A 22,863-nucleotide genomic window follows, 5' to 3' on the forward strand; every position below is an offset into this window, starting at 1 on the left:
TCATGCAGTACTGATGGTTATTACCTTAACAGTTAAACTTCACTCATGCAATACAGATGGCAATTAGCTACAACAACTTTTACTATACTTTGAGCCGCTGATTTCTCCTGTGACAAAAACTGACTGTTAAAACCTCCATTCATGCAACACGGATGGTAATTATCTGCAAGAAACTGGCAACTATATTTTGCATACAGCTGTAAGTCATGTTCAGAATTGGCTGATTAGTCTGTCTCAATATAGTGTACTCTGGGCCTGAATCACTACGGATCTCTATTGCGATTACATCTGTGATTACTCACGCAGCCCTACTGCGAAAATATGCTAATGAATGTTAGCGCAATGCCATCGTACAGCCAGCATAGAGATGCCCACTGCCGCCCACTACTGCTATCTCACATTCGTAATACCTTGCAGTCCTGCATATACATCATGAACATCATGTAATATCGGCCTCTCACGCACAATTACAGCAGGTCTGACCTTACTCAGAAATTGTTATCCTCGTTGTATGAAGTGAGTACTCAAGCTGCGTATGCTGTGGCAGTGAATAATTTATGCACGCCCATGCAACGGTGTTCAAACGGCCAGGCACACTTGTGTTTCTCAGACCACCCCCCATCACCACCCCCAAACTCTTAATGCCTCTCAATCACTCTGCGATGGCTCTCCGTGGTCTGCATGATCACAGTGCGATCACAGTGATGCCCTCGCGCACGCGCACTGTGATGCATACGCATGTCCAGTACACAACAAATAGCCGTCTGCATATGCTTTAGCAGTTGCAATCCATGCTGAATCAGGTCCTCTGTTATATGTGAGTCCCTGAATAAGACTGGAGAGTGATGGTCTATAATGCAATATCTAACTTCTTACCACTAGAGAATGTTGCCAGAAGACCACATTATTCACTTGTCATGATTTCACTGGTGGATCTTCTGTTGGTTACTATTAATTTCCTTAATACCCACAGCATTTTTCTCTTGTTATAAATAAAATGGTTTGTAATTTTTATGCAAATTTCTTGGAACTTAATTGCACTTGATTAGGTATCTAAGAATACACGTCTTCAGCTTATTTTAATTATTAATCTGCTGTTCATTTATAACTCCCACAAGATGCAGAACAAATCATGCTTTAAATGATGTGTCCATGCACTCATTCACTGAAGAAAATGACTGGCATCTCTAAAGCATGATGACTATAAAATAACATTGAATGGCGAATCACACGCATCTTAAAATAAGTAGATCTCAAAGCCATGACTGGGGGCGCCTTTCCATATGACTGAATAATGGCATGGACATGTATAGTGTTTTGCTCATGCACTCACATCGCAGGCTGGGAGCGGATTCTCATTTATGCTATTAGCTCGGACTATTTGAGGCCAATCAAATTAGATGCGAGTTGGGTCCGGCAAGATGTTCTCACGGGGAACTCACTACAAATTGCATATGCAACTGAATTCCAAACTCACATTGCTTTTTCTGCGGACATTTGTGTTTTTTTGTGCACACTACCTTAAGGAGATGAAATGGTAAGGAAAATCTTTATTTCAAGGTAAAAATGCCAGGACACCCTGGTACACCCTTGCCAATGAATAATCATGCACTTGAAGTGGTTTAAATGCATAATTTGGCCAATAAAGATATGTCAAATTTAAGGTTCTCTTAAGAGCTGAATAATGGGTTGAATTTAGGGGTGTAACTAGGTATTTGAAGGCCCCATAGCAAAAGATTGTAAGGACTCCTATGTACCACTCAATGGTAAAAAATGTATATAACACACATAACTTTGAGAAGGAAGATGGGCCCCTAAACTCTGAGCACCATAGCAGCTTCACCCTCTGCACCTATGGTAGTTACGCCCATGGTTGAATTATATTGGACAAGTATGTAGAGGTGTATTGATGGGAGAGGAGTTTTAGAACCTTTGTAGATGGGAGCTAAAAAGCATTTTTTTTTCAACTTTTACAAAATGGTTTTAAAACACTGAAATATCACTTTACAGACATTTTTATGTACCAAAAAAATGCTGGTAAGACTTTAATTTGATGAAAAACACTTGCTTGCCACCATTGACAAAAAGTGCTAAAATCAACTATTTGATACTTTTTGAAAACCTCCACTACTTTCCTGATAGTCACTAACAGCCTTCTATATGGCCCTGCTATCTCAGTTGCAACTTTTTTGGGAGTCCAGATGGTTTTTCTACTTTTTCATGCACTTTCTCCAGGTCGTTTTTTGTAGAAAAGTCACGCATCCTGACTGCGAGTCCCACAAATTGGCATTTCCAATCAAATCTATCATTTTATTAATGAGTACATTTACACAATGTATGTAAATTTCATGATACAAACTCGCTTTCGCAAACTCGCTCTTAATTGAATTAATCCTTTTATATCTTTGGTCCTTGTGGGTGGAAATTAAGACTCTTTCAAATAAGGGTGACTTTATGTGTCGTCATCACATCTGTGGATGAAATGAAAGGTTTTCCATCGTGCAGGGTATTATTGTCTGGGTGATCACCAAAATCTAACCATTAAGGAGCCACACCATTTGAGAGGGGACTTAGCACTCTGGCTGATGGCTGATCACATAAGAAGATATGTGGCCCTCACACCATTGGCAGTGACCAGTGCAAGTAGCAATTTTACCTTTGTTTTCATTTCTACAGGTTAAAATCAGTGGTATTTTTTGTGTTCATTATTTTGCATCTTCAAGAGAACATTTTTTGCAATGTTTGTAAGTACTGTACATATGAAGTATTGGCAGCTGCTAAGATTTATGGGCATTTAAATCATCCTCGTAACTTTTGTTGTATGCAAGCAAGCCTATTGTCGCCTTGATATAAAGGCTAATAAAGGTGACCAGGTTAAAATCTGGGCACCCCATATTTTGTGCATAACCTGCGTAAACAGTCTGACAGAATGGTTCGAAAAGAAATCGCCGTATGGTACTATTTGCTGTCCCTAATCTAACCTGTTCCTGTACCTCGTGTGTGTACCAGTCATTTAGGGACATCAGAGGAAAGCGAGTCAGAAGATACAGAAATTACAGTATCACCCCAAAACTCAAAACAAATCACCTCATATCATAGAACTGGAAGAATTAATTGATTTGGTTCATGATTTGAAACTGTCAAAACAAGATGTCAAACTTTTGGGTTCTAGGCTGCAACAATGGAACCTTTTGGCTCAAACTACGACAATTTTAAGTTTTGTAATAATAAACTTTTCATTGGCCAAATTAAAAAAAAAAGAAAAATGTAATATGTGTCTGTGTACTGATGTTAACAGTTTAATGATTGAGTTTGGTGTACTCCATAATCGGAACAAACTCCCTTTAGTGCCTCTGGCCTATACAGTGGACGTGGAAGAAACTTATGAACGTATGGCTGTGTAGTTGGAGGGAATCAAGTATAAGGATCATAGATGGAATCTTTGTTGTGTTGCAATGCTGTTAGGTTTCTAAGGTAGAGTCACAAAGTACTACTGTTTTCTGTGTTTATGGGACAGCAGAGACACTAAAAATCACTATCACAAAGAAGTGGCCAGAATGAGAAACCAAAGTTGCTGGAGAGAAAAACGCCAAGTACACTCCTTTGTTTGAGCCACTTAAAATCATTTTGCCCTGTTTCACATTAAGTTGGGCCTAATGAAGAATTTCATGAAAGTCCTAGATAAAGAAGGCCAGGCTTTCAGTTATCTGAAGTAATTTTTGGAAGTTAAGCAAAGCAAAGCTAAACAAAGGCATATCTGTTGCAACCAAATAAGGAAACTGATTACAGATTAAATACTTAATGCTTGACAGAAATTGAGTCTGCTGCTTAGTCCTCCTTCAAGGCTGCTGTTTGTGGATTCTTAGGGAACAGAAAAGAGGCCAACTATGTACATATCCATCATGAATGAACTATTGGAAAACTACAAGAAAATTGGCTTTAGAATGTCACTTAAAATTAACTTTTTACATTTTCGTACAGACTTTTTCCCTGAACATCCGGGTAGTGTAAGTGATGAACAGGGTCAATGTTTTTACCAAGACATTCTGACAATGAAGCATCGCTACCAAAGAAGCTGGGACCCTGCAATGATGGGGGACTACAGCTGGTTCCTTTTTGAAGAGACCAATGACACATTGTACAAATGGAATACATCAACATCCTATTTCCCTAAAGCAAAGTAAATTCACATTTTATGTTTTATTAACAACTAGCTGAAGTACCCGGCGTTGCCTTTGTTTAAATCTTCAAGTTATTAAGTTTTATTTTGTGATATCATCCAAATTCATCCAGTGGAAGGTCCAGGACAGGCTCCCTGGGTCAAAGTTCTGCACTGGCGCACTTGGCCATGAGGTCCGAACGGGACCCCAACCACTCCATTAGGGATCTCATACCAATTGCCACCCCTCTGTGAAATAGTCATCCAAATCCATTCATTGGAAGACCCAGAATACAATACTTACAAATCCATCCAGTGGAAGGTCAATATTCTGCCCAGAACCAACAAGGGGTTCAACCGGGCCCTTAACCCCCTAGTATGTCTTCTTGGATCCAATGTTTCCACTCTGTGAAGTTTTCATCCAAATTATGTGATATCGTCCAAATCCATCCATTGGAAGGCCCAGAACAGGCTCCCTGGGTCAAAGTTCTGCCCAGCGCACTCCGCTGTGATGTCCAACTTGGACCCCAACCACTCCATTAGGTATTGCAGGCCAACTGCCACCCCTCTGTGACACTTTTATCCAAATCTATCCAGTTGAAGACCCAGAATAAGCTCCCCAAGTCAAAGTTCTGCCCAACGTCCTGAGTCAAAGCTCTGCCCAGTGTACACCAATGGATAGTCCGACCAGGACCTCAACCCCCTAGGTATGTCTACTGGGATCTAATGTTACCACTCTGTGAAAGGCTCAGAACAGGCTCCATGGGTCAAAGTTCTGCCCAGCACACTCTGCCGTGAGGTCTAACCGGGACCCCAACCACTCCATTAGGCATCCCAGACCAATTGCCACACCTCTGTAAAGTTTACATCCAAATCCAAAAGGTCTGTCCAGTTTACACCAACGGGAGGTCCAACCGGGGCCTTAACCCCCCCTAAAACCTGGTCAGTATCCAACTAGACCACCCCGTGTTGGTTTCATCCCAACTGGAAGAAAAGGAAGAAAAAGGATCTGTATATGGTGCACTTAATTTAAAAATATAACTTTTATTAAATCCCAATAAAATGTATTTAATAAAATAGTGAAATATGTGACAAAAAATATATAAGTGCAAATAAATGTGAAATAGTGTTTTAAAATACACTGTGTGCCTGTACTGGTCTTTCGAAATTCTGAGTATAAACCTATGTTCCTTAATTTACTAGTGTGAGGCAGAGTGTTAATCAAAACTGGAAAATGTGGGTGGATGGTAGTTTAAATGGATATATACATATATAAACTCTGCAATTGTCTGTGTTTCTTACAGCTTGTATCCAAATATTCGACACAAGTGTATAACTTTTGCACAAGAAACTTTGTAGCAAATATACCCACAAATATATCCTCTGTATTATGTACAACACCCACTAATATTTCCAGAGGATTAATCTCTTATTCTGCCTGTATACGTCTTTTACAAAGGAATATGAATACACTTGTAATAATGTGTGTTTAACCAGCTATATACATAAACCTTTAATTGGTACTGCTGGTCTGTTCTCTTATTCCTCACTATGAAATGCCAGATAATTTAAACTTAGCTAGTTCTGAGTGAAAGGGGTTTTATTTCCCTTTGATTACAGGTAACATATTTTGTCAGCCATACCGTGTGCAAAACTAAAGGCCCCCATACATCAGCAATTGATTGCAGCAATCGTGCAATTTGCAATCGATTGTGTATAAAAATCTTTCCCTTTTTCAATCGATTGTGGCAATTCTGCAATCGATTGAAAAAGGGAAATATTTTTATACACAATCGATTGCAAATTGCACGATTGCTGCACTCAATTGCTGATGTAACAGATGTCAGGAGCCAACTTTTATTCAGACTTAAGGCCCCCATGCATCAGCAATCGATTGTGGCAATTTTGCAATTTGCAATCGATTGTGTATAAAAATCTGCAATATATGGGCTTCACATATCTGAGATTGTAACCAAAAAGTGATTGGAATTGTTAAATCAGATTGTCCAACATGTTGGATTTCACAGATGGATTGGGGCTGTAGATTACTAGTGTATGGACATGATCAGAAGATTTGCAGAGTGTTACTAGTAAAAGGATGAGCCTTTCAAGATTGGCAGATCTGTGTTTGCTGCAATTGATCTGCAAATCACTGAAAAAGATCTGTAATGTATGGGCGCAGATTGCTAAATTGGGAAATCCTAACATCGGGCAATAAATCTTCAAATTGTTCAATTGTGGTTTTCAGATTGCTGATGTATGGGGGCCTTTAGCTTGGTTCTATACTATTATTCACAGAGCTCGTCTTGCTTGATTCCAAGTACTACCGAGCCCTGCAGTGTGTGTTTGGCATGGGTTATAAATCACAGTGCTGGGAGATAAGAGTTTTCTTCCTTAAGTTACAGCAAACACATGTTGTCAGCCGTGCTGTATATTAACAAAAATAAAGCGAGAAGCCGTTACTCAGTCCCATGTTGAGCTGCAATAGGCAGGTGGATATTTAATAGTTAAATGAGTAAATGGGAGTATGTATTAACGTATTGTTATTCATCAACCTGTTACAATATTTGTATTAGTGGCTATCGTAGTAAAAAAAAATCTACCACAGCGCTGCCAAACCTACTAAGCTTGTAGCTAGTAAAACGTGCAGTATGTATTCAGCGGCCAAGTCTCACCGCCTTATTACTTTATAATATTGGTGGATAGATATTGTGAGCAAAGACATATACAGGCAGAATAAGAGATTAATCCTCTGGAAATATTAGTGGGTGTTGTACATAATACAGAGGATACATTTGTGGGTATGGAATGGAAAGGTACCTCAAGGGTAAAAACAAGCGCTGAAAAGAGTTGTTGCTCTAGCGGCTACTTCTACATGGGATAATCACTCCCTAGCACAAATGTAATATAGAGAAAAGAAAAACAGTAGCGCTGACAATAATAGATGTATGACAATTAATTAAATATAAGGATACTATCCACATTTATTAAATAACAAAATGAGTAGAATTACTTCATTTTCAAAAAAAATTGTACTGGTACATATTAAAATGCAAACATATGTAGAGATATGAACATGAAGGATGTCGCTGCATCCAGGCGCAGCTTTATCAAAGGTCTTTGATAAAGCTGCGCCTGGATACAGCGAAATGCATCAGGATTTCCTTAGGATCATCATTTTCCATCCACCTACCTCAATTGGTCACATCCATCTGGATTATTATCATCTTGCCCAAAGCAGCCTGGGATAATTTGGGGAACCAGCGACTACAGAATCGCCAGTCATTGGGCATCCGCCATCCATGAACACCACATATTACGAGGACCCAATTACCTAACGGATCCATTCATTTGGAAGGGACATTCCTCTAGCGGATACCGGGACCCATTTACAGCGGACAGGCTATATACCATTGCGACATCGCTATTGTTCCCCTGTTGTGGCTCTATGGACACTAGACCTATATGGCCTTGAGGTTGTGGGTGAGATCGTACATGTTCATATCTCTACATTTGTGGGTATATTTGCTACAAAGTTTCTTGTGTAAAAGTTATACTCTTGTGTCAAATATTTGGATACAAGTTGTAAGAGACAGACAATTGCAGAGTTTATATATGTATATATCCATTTAAACTACCATCAACCCACATTTTCCAGTTTTGATTAACACTTTGCCTCACACTAGTAAATTGAGGAACACAGATTAATACTCAGAATTTGGAAAGACCAGTACAGTAAAACACTATTTCACATTTATTTGCACTTATATATTTTTTGCCACATATTTCGCTATTTTATTATATACATTTTATTGGGATTTAATAAAAGTTATATTTTAAATGAAGTGCACCCTATACAGATCGTTTTTCTTCCTTTTCTTTCAATTGATTATTGTCTGTGGCAGCACCCCCTATACACTGAATTAATTTATGGAATAGATATCGTAATTGTATTTTTTGGGGGCTCATCTTTCTATCTTTCTAATTAAGAGTTATTTTCTCCAGTGCAATAGTAATCTCTCTCTTATTCATCCCAATTGGTGCAGAGGTGTCCAAATGTATAACCGGACAAACAGATAGACAGACAAACAAACAAACACACAGACTAATGAATTTTATATATAAGATTACGTTACGGCTAAATTGGATTGTTAAGAGTTTCTGAAGTTTAGCTTTTGCAGTTTTTAAGTGTTTCACGATTTTTGAGATATAGCTATTATCGCTTTTGTTATTTGTGTGTATATAATAAATGTGAAATGAGAGAGAAAATCTGATTCCACTGAATTTAGCATTCCTAAATTAGGCGAAAACACATACTCACATGCCCGTTGCAGAGAATTTTCTACATTTTGTTGAGTAGTGTAATTACTTGTTGGGGCTAGTTAAGTGGTTTTTTTCCATTTCTTTTAATTACTTGAGTGCTGAGGATAAGTGGAACTTGTCTTTAGCATTTTAATGTACATTTTAAAAGATAAGTTAGACTCATCCTTAGCACTAAAGGGTTTAAATAAACCATGGGAAAGGGATATTAGCACTACATTTACTACAGGTTTTAGGGCTCTATTCATCATCACTTAATTTCTACAAAAGCAGGTGGAAAGTAACACTTTCACCTGTAATTGTAGGAATTAAGTGTTCGGGCCATTCATCAAAAGGGTAAAGCAGGAGATATCACAGATATCTCCTGCTTACCGGAACAGCCCGCTGTCCCCATACACTAGTATGTGAACAGAAATCATCAAGCTCCAAAAATACAATATTTTCGGTGCTTGATTGCTGGAGCATTCGCCATCTTCAGATGGCGAGTGCTCCCGCTACCCAAAAGGGAAACCTTTCAGATACCTCTGCCCCGTCCGGCTCCTTCTGCCATACGTCGGAGCTCTTGTGCGCATGCGTGACCTTGTCCAAAAGGAGAAGTGAAAAAACTTGTGGAGGCAGCTGATTTTCGGATCAGCTGTCTCCGCGTTGAGTAGGAACATTAATTATTGGAGTCCGATAATTAACATGTTGAATAGAGCCCTTAATATCTCACATTTGCATATTTCTATTTCACTTGTAGTATTGCACTGGTTAAATGTGTTTTTCAATCAAAAGTGCTGCCTTCAAGTAACTGCAAAAAGCATCCCACTGACAGTAGATTTTTTAACTTAACTACGCTGTAAGCTCTAATCCTTCATCTGTGTCTTCATGCCCACATTTATTTTTGTCTATGCCCTTTATTCCCTACTGTCCAGTGCTGCACAACACACTTACTGATATGCATAGGCTGATTCCCAATCTCTATTACTTCTGAGGACGAAACAAATCAAGTCCTTTTTTATGGTAAAAGAGGTTATGTGGCCTTTCACTAACCCAGAGTTCCCTACATTCCATCCCTAAACCTCCATTAAATATTTCATCCAGCAACACACAATCACAGTTTTGCATGCAGGCACATTATAAGGATTCTTATCTGCATGTAGGGTCCCCAAATTTAGCCAAATCATTAGAAGATTATTATTTATTTATAAAGCTCCATCAGGTATGCAGTACTGTACAGAGAATATGGAGCTTACAGTCTATATTCCCTACAACAAGTACACACACACATAGTAACTACGGTTAATTTTTGTAAGAAGCTGAGTAACTTACCAGCATATTTTTGAAGTGTGGGTATACAGATTACCTGGGGGAAACCTACGAAAACATGGGGAATCATACAAACTCCACACATAAATGACCCTGGGCAGGAATCAAACTCAGCACCCCAATTTAGTGCATGCAAGCTGCCCCACCACCATGAAATTTCATTTTTGCTGAAGGCCCTATCTATCTACCTCTATTGTGGGAATGGGTCCTGCATGATCGTTCACAATCCTCCGTAGCCGCAGCGCAGTGGCGGAGTGGAGGTGAACACAAGGACCATTCTTTAAATCGGGGGGGGGGGGGGGGGGTTGTCACCAAGGGTCTGCATTATCAGTCACAGACTTCCTGGACCTGGCTGACTGTTTACGAAGGCCAGGCTGAGTAAGTCTCAGCTTACGCAGCCTGGCTGGTGGTCGCAATGGTGATCCGAGGCAACGTCTATGGACGCAGCACATCGATCGCAGATGCATGCAGGTGGTGTCTATTCCCTACAGACACCTTCTGCTGCATTTGCAGTTTAAATGGTAGCTATTGCGCAGTCGCTGCCCTGCAGCTGTGCAAAACCGTGCATCTCTGAATCAGATCCACAGTACAATTCAGGCTGTTTTTTATAATGTGCTAAGTTATTGACACAGAAAATATGTATTTTATATAGCAAGAATTCAGTTTTATAGAAAAATAATAAAACACAATGACACAAATCGCTAGCATCTTATTGTGGTCCTTATTATAAATTGTAATTATGAGAGCAATAATATATCTACTGTATGTTGATCTCTTACTTGTGTCTTGAAAATTAGCATCGTTTCCATTGAGAGCGTTCCTCAGTTTGGTTGTCACCACTCGGAGTGCCATTATTTGCTGCCTGACAAATGTGTCCGGCCTTGTAATGTCCACATCCACCTCTGGGTTATTGATCTGATTTATCAACCCATCCGTCATTACTTCAGGAAGATACCTGGAAAGTCAAACCATATTTAATTTCATAAATGGTCAATTCAACTGGAAACACAGTTCTGGAACACAGGACTTCATCGTTCTGTTTCAAGGATTTGCTATGTTGGCAGCCATTCTGTGTTAGAGCAAAGAGGTCAGGCCTTGCCCATTAAGCATTCTCTTCATTTTTTATATTTTGATGTTTATCGCTGCACTTGAGAAATTTCTATTTCAGTATTACAATAATACCACAGTAAGGGTGCTCTAAAAATAAACGAAATACAGAAATATGATGATAGATATTACAATTACAATCATTTGTGAAACCAGTCAACAATTCAACTATGATATGTTTTTTAAAAATTGTTTTTGCTTTGTCCTTTATTTTGCCATCAAACAGGATATAGAGAACATTAATCTGTCTGAGAACACTTATCGTTGCTTAGCTCTCAGCTGTAATTCACAAGAGCAACACAGTTCAATATCATGAATAATGTGTCATAATCAAAATTTGCTCTGCTAAAAACATCTGATAGATTAAATGTTATAATATTTGATTAAACGGATCTATTTTTACACCCTGATGGTTTTCAATGTTCAGTTACATTTCTCATGATGAACGATCACTTTCCCCAAATATAATCATCTGTAATTTAAATAAAAAAAAAAAAAAAGATAGTAGCAAGTAAATATTATCATCAAGGACTCTTCAGACATTGTGCATCTAGTTTATAGCGTTGACAACAGACAAGGCAAAAGTGAAGTACTTTCAGGTTATTTTTTTTCATGCTTGTCTATGTTTTTTTTCAGTTTTATGTTCAGTCAAAAACTAAAGCAATTATTGTAACAGGTTTAATCCGTGACTCCTTGCTATGTAGTCCATGCTAAATATTGAATAGCAGACTTATCTAGTATCTTTAGAAGTAAATCAGTTTAGTTATTAGCTATGCCTATTTGTACTTTAATGTCACTTAGTATCACATCACAGAAGGCACACATCAACTTGCTTTGGACACATAAGGCCAAGATGTGCACATTTGGCATTCCAGTAGATGAGTTGGGTTTAAACCTTGGACGATCTTGGTCTCTGGACATACATACTGGCATGGCCACTGCCATTCCATGTACTGAGGACACCGTCAGCAACCCCTGCACTGCTAACACAGTCAGCAAACCTGCACTGAAGACACTGCTGGCACACCCGCACTGCCGACACCGCCAGTACCCTTCACTGAGGACACTGCCAGCACAGCAGCACTGCCATTCCATGTACATGCCGACATTGCTGTCACAGTAAGTGTACTTTTGGTGTAACCAACCCACACTGTTTCCAACCTGCACTGCATCCAACCCACTATGTATCCAGCACTGTATTCAACCCACACTGCAGCCGGCCCCCACTGTATACAACCCACACTGTATCCTGCACTATATCAGTCCCGAACTGTATCTAACCCACACCGTATCCCGCAATATATTAGACGCACACTGTTTCTGACTCTCAGGTACGGAAGGTACGGAGCACTGTTTTTAATGGTCAGGGAGAATTTGGGGAACTTTTCAAGGAAAAGTCTGATGATCGGGGCTTTACAAGGGTCAGTCATTGGTGCCCCTGTACCCCCCATGAGGAAAATACAGATTTGTCAGTGAGAATATGCATGTGCTGGGGGTGACTAATTGTTTTGGGCAAGGATATTCCATGCATGATGTTGATTTTTAGTAAATTTCTGTTTTGCATTGTTACTTTCGATTGAATGTACTTGTGAGTTGGTTTGGCCTATGCCTATGTTGGTGAACAATATTGTGTGAGGTGGTCAATATTGACTGGAAATGACTGGAAATAAATGTTATTGAGGTTAATAATACTGTAGGGACAAAAAAAGTCCCAAATTATGTGATTTTAGCTGTTTTTATCATTTTTTGAAAAAAAAAAAAATACAGATCCAAAACCAAAACCAAAAAACAAAACACCAAGGAAACAAATCCAAATCCAAAACCAGGGAAGATCCAGATCCAAAACCAAAACACGGGGGTCAGTGCACATCTCTATTTGAAACACAGTTAGAAGTAAACAAAGAATATAAAAAGGGGCTAAAGGGACACCCCTGAGGAACTGCTGTATTTAATATAAGCTCAGATGAAAATGCAGAACCCATTTTGATTGACTGCGGATGATCACTCAAAAAATGTAACACCTAGTTACACATGGGCACACTATAACAATGGTATTGAAGGCACAACTATAGTCCCTGTTTTCTAGATGACCGAGAACTTTGTGGAGAGCCATAAGAACAGGATCCTTGGTGGATCTATTTACTCTATATGGAAACTGATGGCAATCAAACCCACTGGGACACCATTCTTAAGGTGTCCCAAAATCATTCTATCAAAACACTTTATAACTAATGAAGTGAGAGCAATGGGACGATAAAAGTTCAAACTAGGGGTGTGCACCGACCACTTTTCGTGTTTTGGATCTGGATCTTTCTTCGTGTTTTGGATCTGGATTGGTTTTGGCAAAACCACCCTTCCGGGTTTTGTGTTTTGGTTTTGGATCTGTATTTTTTGGGAAAAAACACAAATGGGCGGCATATAGGGCACAGGGCAGCCCCTGGATGAATTAAATAACCCCTGTAAAAATAATTTGGATGAATTAAATCACCACTTTTTATTTGGAGGCTGGAGTGAATACATAGCACACCACACAGGGCAACCCCTGTAAACATTATTTGGATGAATTAAATAACCCCTGTGAAAATGATTTGGATGAAGGGCAGCGCACACCACAGGACAGCCCCAGTAAAAATTATTTTGATGAAGGGCAGCGTACACCACACAGGCAGCCCCTGTAAAAATTATATTGATGAAGGGCAGCGTACACCACACAGGACAGCCCCTGTAAATATTATTTTGATGAAGGGCAGCATACACCACAGGACAGCCTCTGTAAAAATTATTTTGATGAAGTGCAGTGCACACCACACAGGACAGCCCCTGTAAAAATTATTTTGATGAAGGGCAGCGTACACCACAGGACAGCCCCTGTAAAAATTAGTTTAATGAAGAGCAGCATACACCACACAGGACAGCCCCTGTCAAAATTATTTTGATGAAGGGCAGCATACACCACACAGGACAGCCTCTGTAAAAATTATTTGATGAAGGGCAGCGTGCAACACAGGACAGCCCCAGTAAAAATTATTTTGATGAAGGGCAGCATACACCACACAGGACAGCCTCTGTAAAAATTATTTTGATGAAGGGCAGTGCACACCACACAGGGCAGCCCCTGTAAAAATTATTTTGATGAAGGGCAGTGTACACCACACAGGACAGCCCCTGTAAAAATAACATTGATGAAGGGCAGCGTACACCACACAGGCAGCCCCTGTAAAAATTATATTGATGAAGGGCAGCGTACACCACAGGACAGCCTCTGTAAAAATTATTTTGATGAAGGGCAGTGCACACCACACAGGACAGCCCCTGTAAAAATTATTTTGATGAAGGGCAGCGTACACCACAGGACAGCCCCTGTAAAAATTAGTTTAATGAAGAGCAGCATACACCACACAGGACAGCCCCTGTCAAAATTATTTTGATGAAGGGCAGCATACACCACACAGGACAGCCTCTGTAAAAATTATTTTGATGAAGGGTAGCGGGCAACACAGGACAGCCCCAGTAAAAATTATTTTGCTGAAGGGCAGTGCACACCACACAGGACAGCCCCTGTAAAAATTATTTTGATGAAGGGCAGCATACACCACAGGACAGCCCCTGTAAAAATTATTTTGATGAAGGGCAGCATACACCACAGGACAGCCTCTGTAAAAATAACATTGATGAAGGGCAGCGTACACCACACAGGCAGCCCCTGTAAAAATTATATTGATGAAGGGCAGTGTACACCACAGGACAGCCTCTGTAAAAATTATTTTGATGAAGGGCAGTGCACACCACACAGGACAGCCCCTGTAAAAATTATTTTGATGAAGGGCAGCGTACACCACAGGACAGCCCCTGTAAAAATTAGTTTAATGAAGGGCAGCATACACCACAGGACAGCCTCTGTAAAAATAATTTTGATGAAGTGCAGTGCACACCACACAGGACAGCCCCTGTAAAAATTATTTTGATGAAGGGCAGCGTACACCACAGGACAGCCCCTGTAAAAATTAGTTTAATGAAGAGCAGCATACACCACACAGGACAGCCCCTGTCAAAATTATTTTGATGAAGGGCAGCATACACCACACAGGACAGCCTCTGTAAAAATTATTTTGATGAAGGGCAGCGTGCAACACAGGACAGCCCCAGTAAAAATTATTTTGATGAAGGGCAGCATACACCACAGGACAGCCTCTGTAAAAATTATTTTGATGAAGGGCAGTGCACACCACACAGGACAGCCCCTGTAAAAATTATTTTGATGAAGGGCAGCGTACACCACAGGACAGCCCCTGTAAAAATTAGTTTAATGAAGGGCAGCATACACCACAGGACAGCCTCTGTAAAAATTATTTTGATGAAGTGCAGTGCACACCACACAGGACAGCCCCTGTAAAAATTATTTTGATGAAGGGCAGCGTACACCACAGGACAGCCCCTGTAAAAATTAGTTTAATGAAGAGCAGCATACACCACATAGGACAGCCCCTGTCAAAATTATTTTGATGAAGGGCAGCATACACCACACAGGACAGCCTCTGTAAAAATTATTTTGATGAAGGGCAGCGTGCAACACAGGACAGCCCCAGTAAAAATTATTTTGATGAAGGGCAGCATACACCACAGGACAGCCTCTGTAAAAATTATTTTGATGAAGGGCAGTGCACACCACACAGGGCAGCCCCTGTAAAAATTATTTTGATGAAGGGCAGCATACACCACAGGACAGCCCCTGTAAAAATTATTTTGACGAAGTGCAGTGCACACCACACAGGACAGCCCCTGTAAAAATTATTTTGATGAAGGGCAGCGTACACCACATAGGACAGCCCCTGTCAAAATTATTTTGATGAAGGGCAGCATACACCACATAGGACAGCCCCTGTCAAAATTATTTTGATGAAGGGCAGCATACACCACACAGGACAGCCTCTGTAAAAATTATTTTGATGAAGGGCAGCGTGCAACACAGGACAGCCCCTGTAAAAATTATTTTGATGAAGGGCAGCATACACCACAGGACAGCCTCTGTAAAATTTATTTTGATGAAGGGCAGTGCACACCACACAGGACAGCCCCTGTAAAAATTATTTTGATGAAGGGCAGCGTACACCACAGGACAGCCCCTGTAAAAATTAGTTTAATGAAGGGCAGCATACACCACAGGACAGCCTCTGTAAAAATTATTTTGACGAAGTGCAGTGCACACCACACAGGACAGCGCCTGTAAAAATTATTTTGATGAAGGGCAGCGTACACCACAGGACAGCCCCTGTAAAAATTAGTTTAATGAAGAGCAGCATACACCACATAGGACAGCCCCTGTCAAAATTATTTTGATGAAGGGCAGCATACACCACACAGGACAGCCTCTGTAAAAATTATTTTGATGAAGGGCAGCGTGCAACACAGGACAGCCCCAGTAAAAATTATTTTGATGAAGGGCAGCATACACCACAGGACAGCCTCTGTAAAAATTATTTTGATGAAGGGCAGTGCACACCACACAGGACAGCCTCTGTAAAAATTATTTTGATGAAGGGCAGCGTGCAACACAGGACAGCCCCTGTAAAAAATATTTTGATGAAGGGCAGCATACACAACAGGACAGCCCCAGTAAAAATTATTTTGATGAAGGGCAGCATACACCACAGGACAGCCTCTGTAAAAATTATTTTGATGAAGGGCAGTGCACACCACACAGGACAGCCTCTGTAAAAATTATTTTGATGAAGGGCAGCGTGCAACACAGGACAGCCCCTGTAAAAAATATTTTGATGAAGGGCAGCATACACAACAGGACAGCCTCTGTAAAAATTATTTTGATGAAGGGCAGTGCACACCACACAGGGCAGCCCCTGTAAAAATTATTTTGATGAAGGGCAGGGTACACCACACAGGACAGCCCCTGTAAAAATAACATTGATGAAGGGCAGTGTACACCACACAGGCAGCCCCTGTAAAAATTATATTGATGAAGGGCAGTGCACACCACACAGGACAGCCCCTGTAAAAATTATTTTGATGAAGGGCAGCATACACCACAGGACAGCCTCTGTAAAAATTATTTTGATGAAGGGCAGTGCACACCACACAGGACAGCCCCTGTAAAAATTATTTTGATGAAGGGCAGCGTACACCACAGGACAGCCCCTGTAAAAATTAGTTTAATGAAGAGCAGCATACACCACACAGGACAGCCCCTGTAAAAATTATTTTGATGAAGGGCAGCATACACCACAGGACAGCCTCTGTAAAAATTATTTTGATGAAGGGCAGTGCACACCACACAGGGCAGCCCCTGTAAAAATTATTTTGATGAAGGGCAGCGTACACCACAGGACAGCCCCTGTAAAAATTATTTTGATGAAGGGCAGTGTACACCACAGGACAGCCCCTGTAAAAATTAGTTTAATGAAGAGCAGCATACACCACACAGGACAGCCCCTGTCAAAATTATTTTGATGAAGGGCAGCATACACCACACAGGACAGCCTCTGTAAAAATTATTTTGATGAAGGGCAGTGCACACCACACAGGACAGCCTCTGTAAAAATTATTTTGATGAAGGGCAGCGTGCAACACAGGACAGCCCCTGTAAAAAATATTTTGATGAAGGGCAGCATACACAACAGGACAGCCTCTGTAAAAATTATTTTGATGAAGGGCAGTGCACACCACACAGGGCAGCCCCTGTAAAAATTATTTTGATGAAGGGCAGGGTACACCACACAGGACAGCCCCTGTAAAAATAACATTGATGAAGGGCAGCGTACACCACACAGGCAGCCCCTGTAAAAATTATATTGATGAAGGGCAGTGCACACCACACAGGACAGCCCCTGTAAAAATTATTTTGATGAAGGGCAGCATACACCACAGGACAGCCTCTGTAAAAATTATTTTGATGAAGGGCAGTGCACACCACACAGGACAGCCCCTGTAAAAATTATTTTGATGAAGGGCAGCGTACACCACAGGACAGCCCCTGTAAAAATTAGTTTAATGAAGAGCAGCATACACCACACAGGACAGCCCCTGTCAAAATTATTTTGATGAAGGGCAGCATACACCACACAGGACAGCCTCTGTAAAAATTATTTTGATGAAGGGCAGCGTGCAACACAGGACAGCCCCTGTAAAAATTATTTTGATGAAGGGCAGCATACACCACAGGACAGCCTCTGTAAAAATTATTTTGATGAAGGGCAGTGCACACCACACAGGGCAGCCCTTGTAAAAATTATTTTGATGAAGGGCAGCGTACACCACAGGACAGCCCCTGTAAAAATTATTTTGATGAAGGGCAGTGTACACCACAGGACAGCCCCTGTAAAAATTAGTTTAATGAAGAGCAGCATACACCACACAGGACAGCCCCTGTCAAAATTATTTTGATGAAGGGCAGCATACACCACACAGGACAGCCTCTGTAAAAATTATTTTGATGAAGGGCAGCGTGCAACACAGGACAGCCCCTGTAAAAATTATTTTGATGAAGGGCAGCATACACCACAGGACAGCCTCTGTAAAAATTATTTTGATGAAGGGCAGTGCACACCACACAGGGCAGCCCTTGTAAAAATTATTTTGATGAAGGGCAGTGTACACCACACAGGACAGCCCCTGTAAAAATTATATTGATGAAGGGCAGCATACACCACAGGACAGCCTCTGTAAAAATTATTTTGATGAAGGGCAGTGCACACCACACAGGACAGCCTCTGTAAAAATTAGTTTAATGAAGAGCAGCATACACCACACAGGCAGCCCCTGTCAAAATTATTTTGATGAAGGGCAGCATACACCACACAGGACAGCCTCTGTAAAAATTATTTTGATGAAGGGCAGCGTGCAACACAGGACAGCACCTGTAAAAATTATTTTGATGAAGGGCAGCATACACCACAGGACAGCCTCTGTAAAAATTATTTTGATGAAGGGCAGTGCACACCACACAGGGCAGCCCCTGTACAAATTATTTTGATGAAGGGCAGCGTACACCACAGGACAGTCCCTGTAATAATTAGTTTAATGAAGAGCAGCATACACCACACAGGACAGCCCCTGTAAAAATTATTTTGATGAAGGGCAGCGTATACCACATGACAGCCTCTGTAAAAATAATTTTGATGAAGGGCAGCACACACAACACAGGACAGCCCCTGTAAAAATTATTTTGATGAAGGGCAGCATACACCACACAGGACAGCCCCTGTAAAAATTAGTTTGATGAAGTGCAATGCACCCCTCCACCACAAAGAGCAGCCCCTGTAAAAAATATTTTTATTTTTGAGCAGCAGCCCCTTGACAGACAGGAGCACAGCAGCCCTGCGCACCTATATACGCCGATGACAGGTGTGGCTAAGAGAGCACCCCTGAAGGACAGAGCACCCCCTGGACAACACAGCACTACAGCCAGCCCCTATATGGACAACAGTAGCCAGCCAGCCCCTTTGTATATGGACAACAGTAGCCAGCCAGCCAGCCCCCATGGTCAGCTTCAGCAACAGCTCCCAGCCTCTTCACAGTAGCCAGCCAGCCCAGTATGTAATGTATATAATATAAGTACTTTATTATAATATAAAAGTTTTCACAACAGTAGCCAACAGCTCCCCAGTCTGCACGCTCCACAGCCGGAATGAAAAATGGCAGCGATCAAGGGACCTTTATAGAATCCAAAACTCACGAGAATACAACAGCGGGATGATGCCGTTTTGCCTCGTTCCGGGAACCGAGTTTGATGGGAAAACCCGAGTCAGACTCGGTTCCCGGCTCAGATCGGGGAGGGGGGGGGGGGGGGGGTTCGGATTGCGGAAATCTGAACCCGCTCAGCACCCTGGTTCCAAACCAAATACCAATGAAGTTTTAGAGATGGTAACAATCACAGTATTTTTAAAGCATCTAGAAATAATACACTGATCAAATGAAAGAATAATCCTAGTAATAGTAACTGGTCAGCGCACTCATGCAAAACCCTATTCGGAATACAATCAGGACCTGGAGACGTCCTGACATGTTTTGCATAGATATTGTCTAATATCAGACTCTTCTAAAGTTGAAAACCTATCAGAAGGGGATTCGCCTTATTAAACCTTACATAGAATTTATTAAACTCATTTGCAGATGGGCCGTCCACCCTAATGGGACAAGAATTATTACTATAGTCAGTAATATGCCTACCTACCATGCGTTCGATTCTGTACTGCATCTCTGAGCACAGACAATTGGGACAATCTGTGATTTTTAACAATACTCTGGGGCCTGATCAAGATCCACACGCAATTCGCATGTAATGCCGATGTTCACATAGTGGCGTCATTTTTTGCAACTGCGCATGCACACATATTTCTATAAGTTGGTACATCACATGCCTACAAAGCCGTAACTAGATTTTTTGGTGCCCTGTGCCAGTAAGAGCATTGGCTCCCCCCTCATTTTTCAAAGAGTCATCATGCATCCAAAAAATGGCCATGGCTTCATGGGGAAGGACCAGGGAAGATATAGGAGAGGCCAGGAGATGCTGGGGATGAAATAAGAGGAAGCTACAGGCAAGAATGATAATAAACAGAAATTTTACAGGCTCAAACAGCGCCCCCCGACCTGTGGTGCCCTGTGCGATGGCACCGGCCGCACTACCCTAGCTATGGCCCTGCATGCCTCACACAGAGTGTACATATAAAGGCGCTGCTGTGATTGTGACAAATGGTATCAGAAATGTTGTGGAAAAGTGATGAACGTTATGGGAGGTGGCTAGAAATGCACGTATAAATGGTTTGTGGGTGTGTTATGGGAGTGTTGTGAGTGTGTCAGTGAAATTTTTTGCATGCACAGGTACTCGGCTGCTCACATAGGAGGCCATACTCGGACAATGAAACTGCACCTTCCATAGGTCTGGTGCAAGTTTTGATGGTGCGACCGATGGTGGCGTCTAAGGATGCACAAATCGGTGTTTCTGTGTGCATGGACGCGTGCAAGTCCTTGAACATTCTGCCGCACAGATGTGCACCAGGGAAGGAGTTTGTAGCAGCATTTGCATAAAGGTGCAGACGGGTGACCACCAATAGACATTGCTGTGTGCGCTTTTACGTTCACCTCTGATTCAGGTCCTATAACCTTTACTGGTTGCATCTTTTTATTTAACAATATTATTTTACTGCAGTAACAGGGGCTTGGCCTGAGGAAATTGGAGGCTTGTTTGGGCAGGCCAGTGGTAAATCCTGTGTGGAGCTGAGCACAGACTATTTTCAAATCAGGAATGTTGAGAGTTATGTAACCTTATAAATTAACCTGTTGAACACTCTTCCATAAAACTTTGTTGAACTGCAAGCGTACATTCAATGAAGTGAGAAGCGGCCCTCCTAACAAGAGTAATCTCCCTTTTTGGTCTTGTTTTCTAGTGGTGATTGACCCTCATGCATGCCAAAAGAGGCGTGGCACCAGGTCCACAAGGTCCCCCCCTCAGTGGCATCACTATAAGGGTTCGGGCCGCACCGGGTGTCACCCTCGGAGGGGTGACACCAACATGTCGGCTCCTCTTCATTGACAGGAGCCTATGCTGCAGTGTGACATTCTCCTGTCCCAGCAGTCAAGGCACAGTCACTAGGGGACAGCCCAGCATCTCCAGGCATGCTGGGCATGCCCCCGGAGTGACACGATAGGGAGTCCCACAAGGCTATGCCCCCTTTATTGTAGGCCACGCCCCATCACTTTTACAGAGTACACCAGGTGTCACCACACCCAGTGACTCCTCAGCCCCCCCATCCGAAGGTGTGACACCATAATAGCAGAGGTTGTCACCTGGTGCGGCCCACACCCTTTAGTGATGCCATTGATGATGCCATAGAAAGAACACTCCATATAGAGAGACTAGAGGAGGTTGATGGATGGTGCCACTGATAGACCAAGCAACTGCTTGGTGTTCAATCAGGTTGGTTTGTATCTAACTGGTCAATGATGTCACACAGCGTATACAGTCCATTTGGTAAGGGTTACAGGTCCCATTAATATCCCCTCAAAATCAAACATGTTTTTTAAAAATGAGAAACTATACAGACAGTATACATATAAATATACTGTATATATTATTGTTTGTAGGCTAGGTCATAGAAAGACATAATGCAGTGGTTTCCAAACTTTTTTGAATCACGGCACCCTAAAGTATAAGCATTGTTTTCACGGCACCCCTAAGCCAAATGTTGTTATTGAGAAATTCAGAAAAAAATTTTGTGAAGTAAATGTGCTTACTTGTCCTCTTTAGGTTCAATTATATGGTGGTGTACAGGTTTGCGCTTTTGTTTGACAACATACTGTATATAAATTCCATTTACCATAAATAATTTGATTTGGTGCTGGACCACCAACCTGAGGCACCCCTGCAAGTGGCCCGAGGCACACCAGGGTGCCTAGGCACACAGTTTGGGAACCACTGACATAATATATTGTATATATATTTTAAATTGCATGTCTAGACTATGTATTGAGACACAAAGTATTAATATTTTATTAAAAGTTAACGTTGAAATACTGTATTTGACCCTGAGATTAGTCTGACGTGATGTGATATATCACCAGCTTGAGTCCTACTGTATCTGTACAGCGTGTCTATGTATTTATGTACAGTATGTATGAGGAAATGTATTTAACCCTGCATCAGGCGCAGCTGGCCTGACAGGTGCCAAAAAGCTGGCTACTTTGGAATGAAGAGGACAGAACCTCGCATGGGAGAAGATGAGTATAGTTTTTTTTCACAGGTCCCCTATGGATACATTACCGGAGAAGTGGACCGATGCTACAGGGATACATAGGTGAATATGTGTACATATGTGTGTGTATGTGTGTGTACATGTGTGAGTGCATGTATGTTTAATAAACTTATACTGTCACGGTGTGTGTCCTGTGTTTTTTTAAACATTTTTACAGGTGAACTACAGGTACTAGTGGGCCCTTAATGTCCTGCATGCTGGTACTTG

The 22,863-nt window shown here is 41.4% G+C and overlaps 1 protein-coding gene across 3 annotated transcripts in view; it reads right to left on the bottom strand.

Annotated features, from left to right (window-relative positions):
* GPC6 (glypican 6) overlaps window positions 1-22,863 on the bottom strand; it is a 754,231-nt gene that overhangs the window by 12,565 nt on the left and 718,803 nt on the right. For all 3 annotated transcript variants that reach the window (XM_088457100.1, XM_088457092.1, XM_088457109.1), the window contains one exon: window positions 10,567-10,742. In XM_088457100.1, the coding sequence (XP_088313226.1) occupies window positions 10,567-10,742 (176 nt within the window). The remainder of the gene's footprint in view (window positions 1-10,566; window positions 10,743-22,863) is intronic.

The sequence above is a fragment of the Taudactylus pleione genome, unplaced genomic scaffold (genome assembly GCF_031769625.1).
Source record: "Taudactylus pleione unplaced genomic scaffold, aTauple2 ptg000041l, whole genome shotgun sequence".
In the NCBI taxonomy this organism is placed as follows: domain Eukaryota; kingdom Metazoa; phylum Chordata; class Amphibia; order Anura; family Myobatrachidae; genus Taudactylus; species Taudactylus pleione.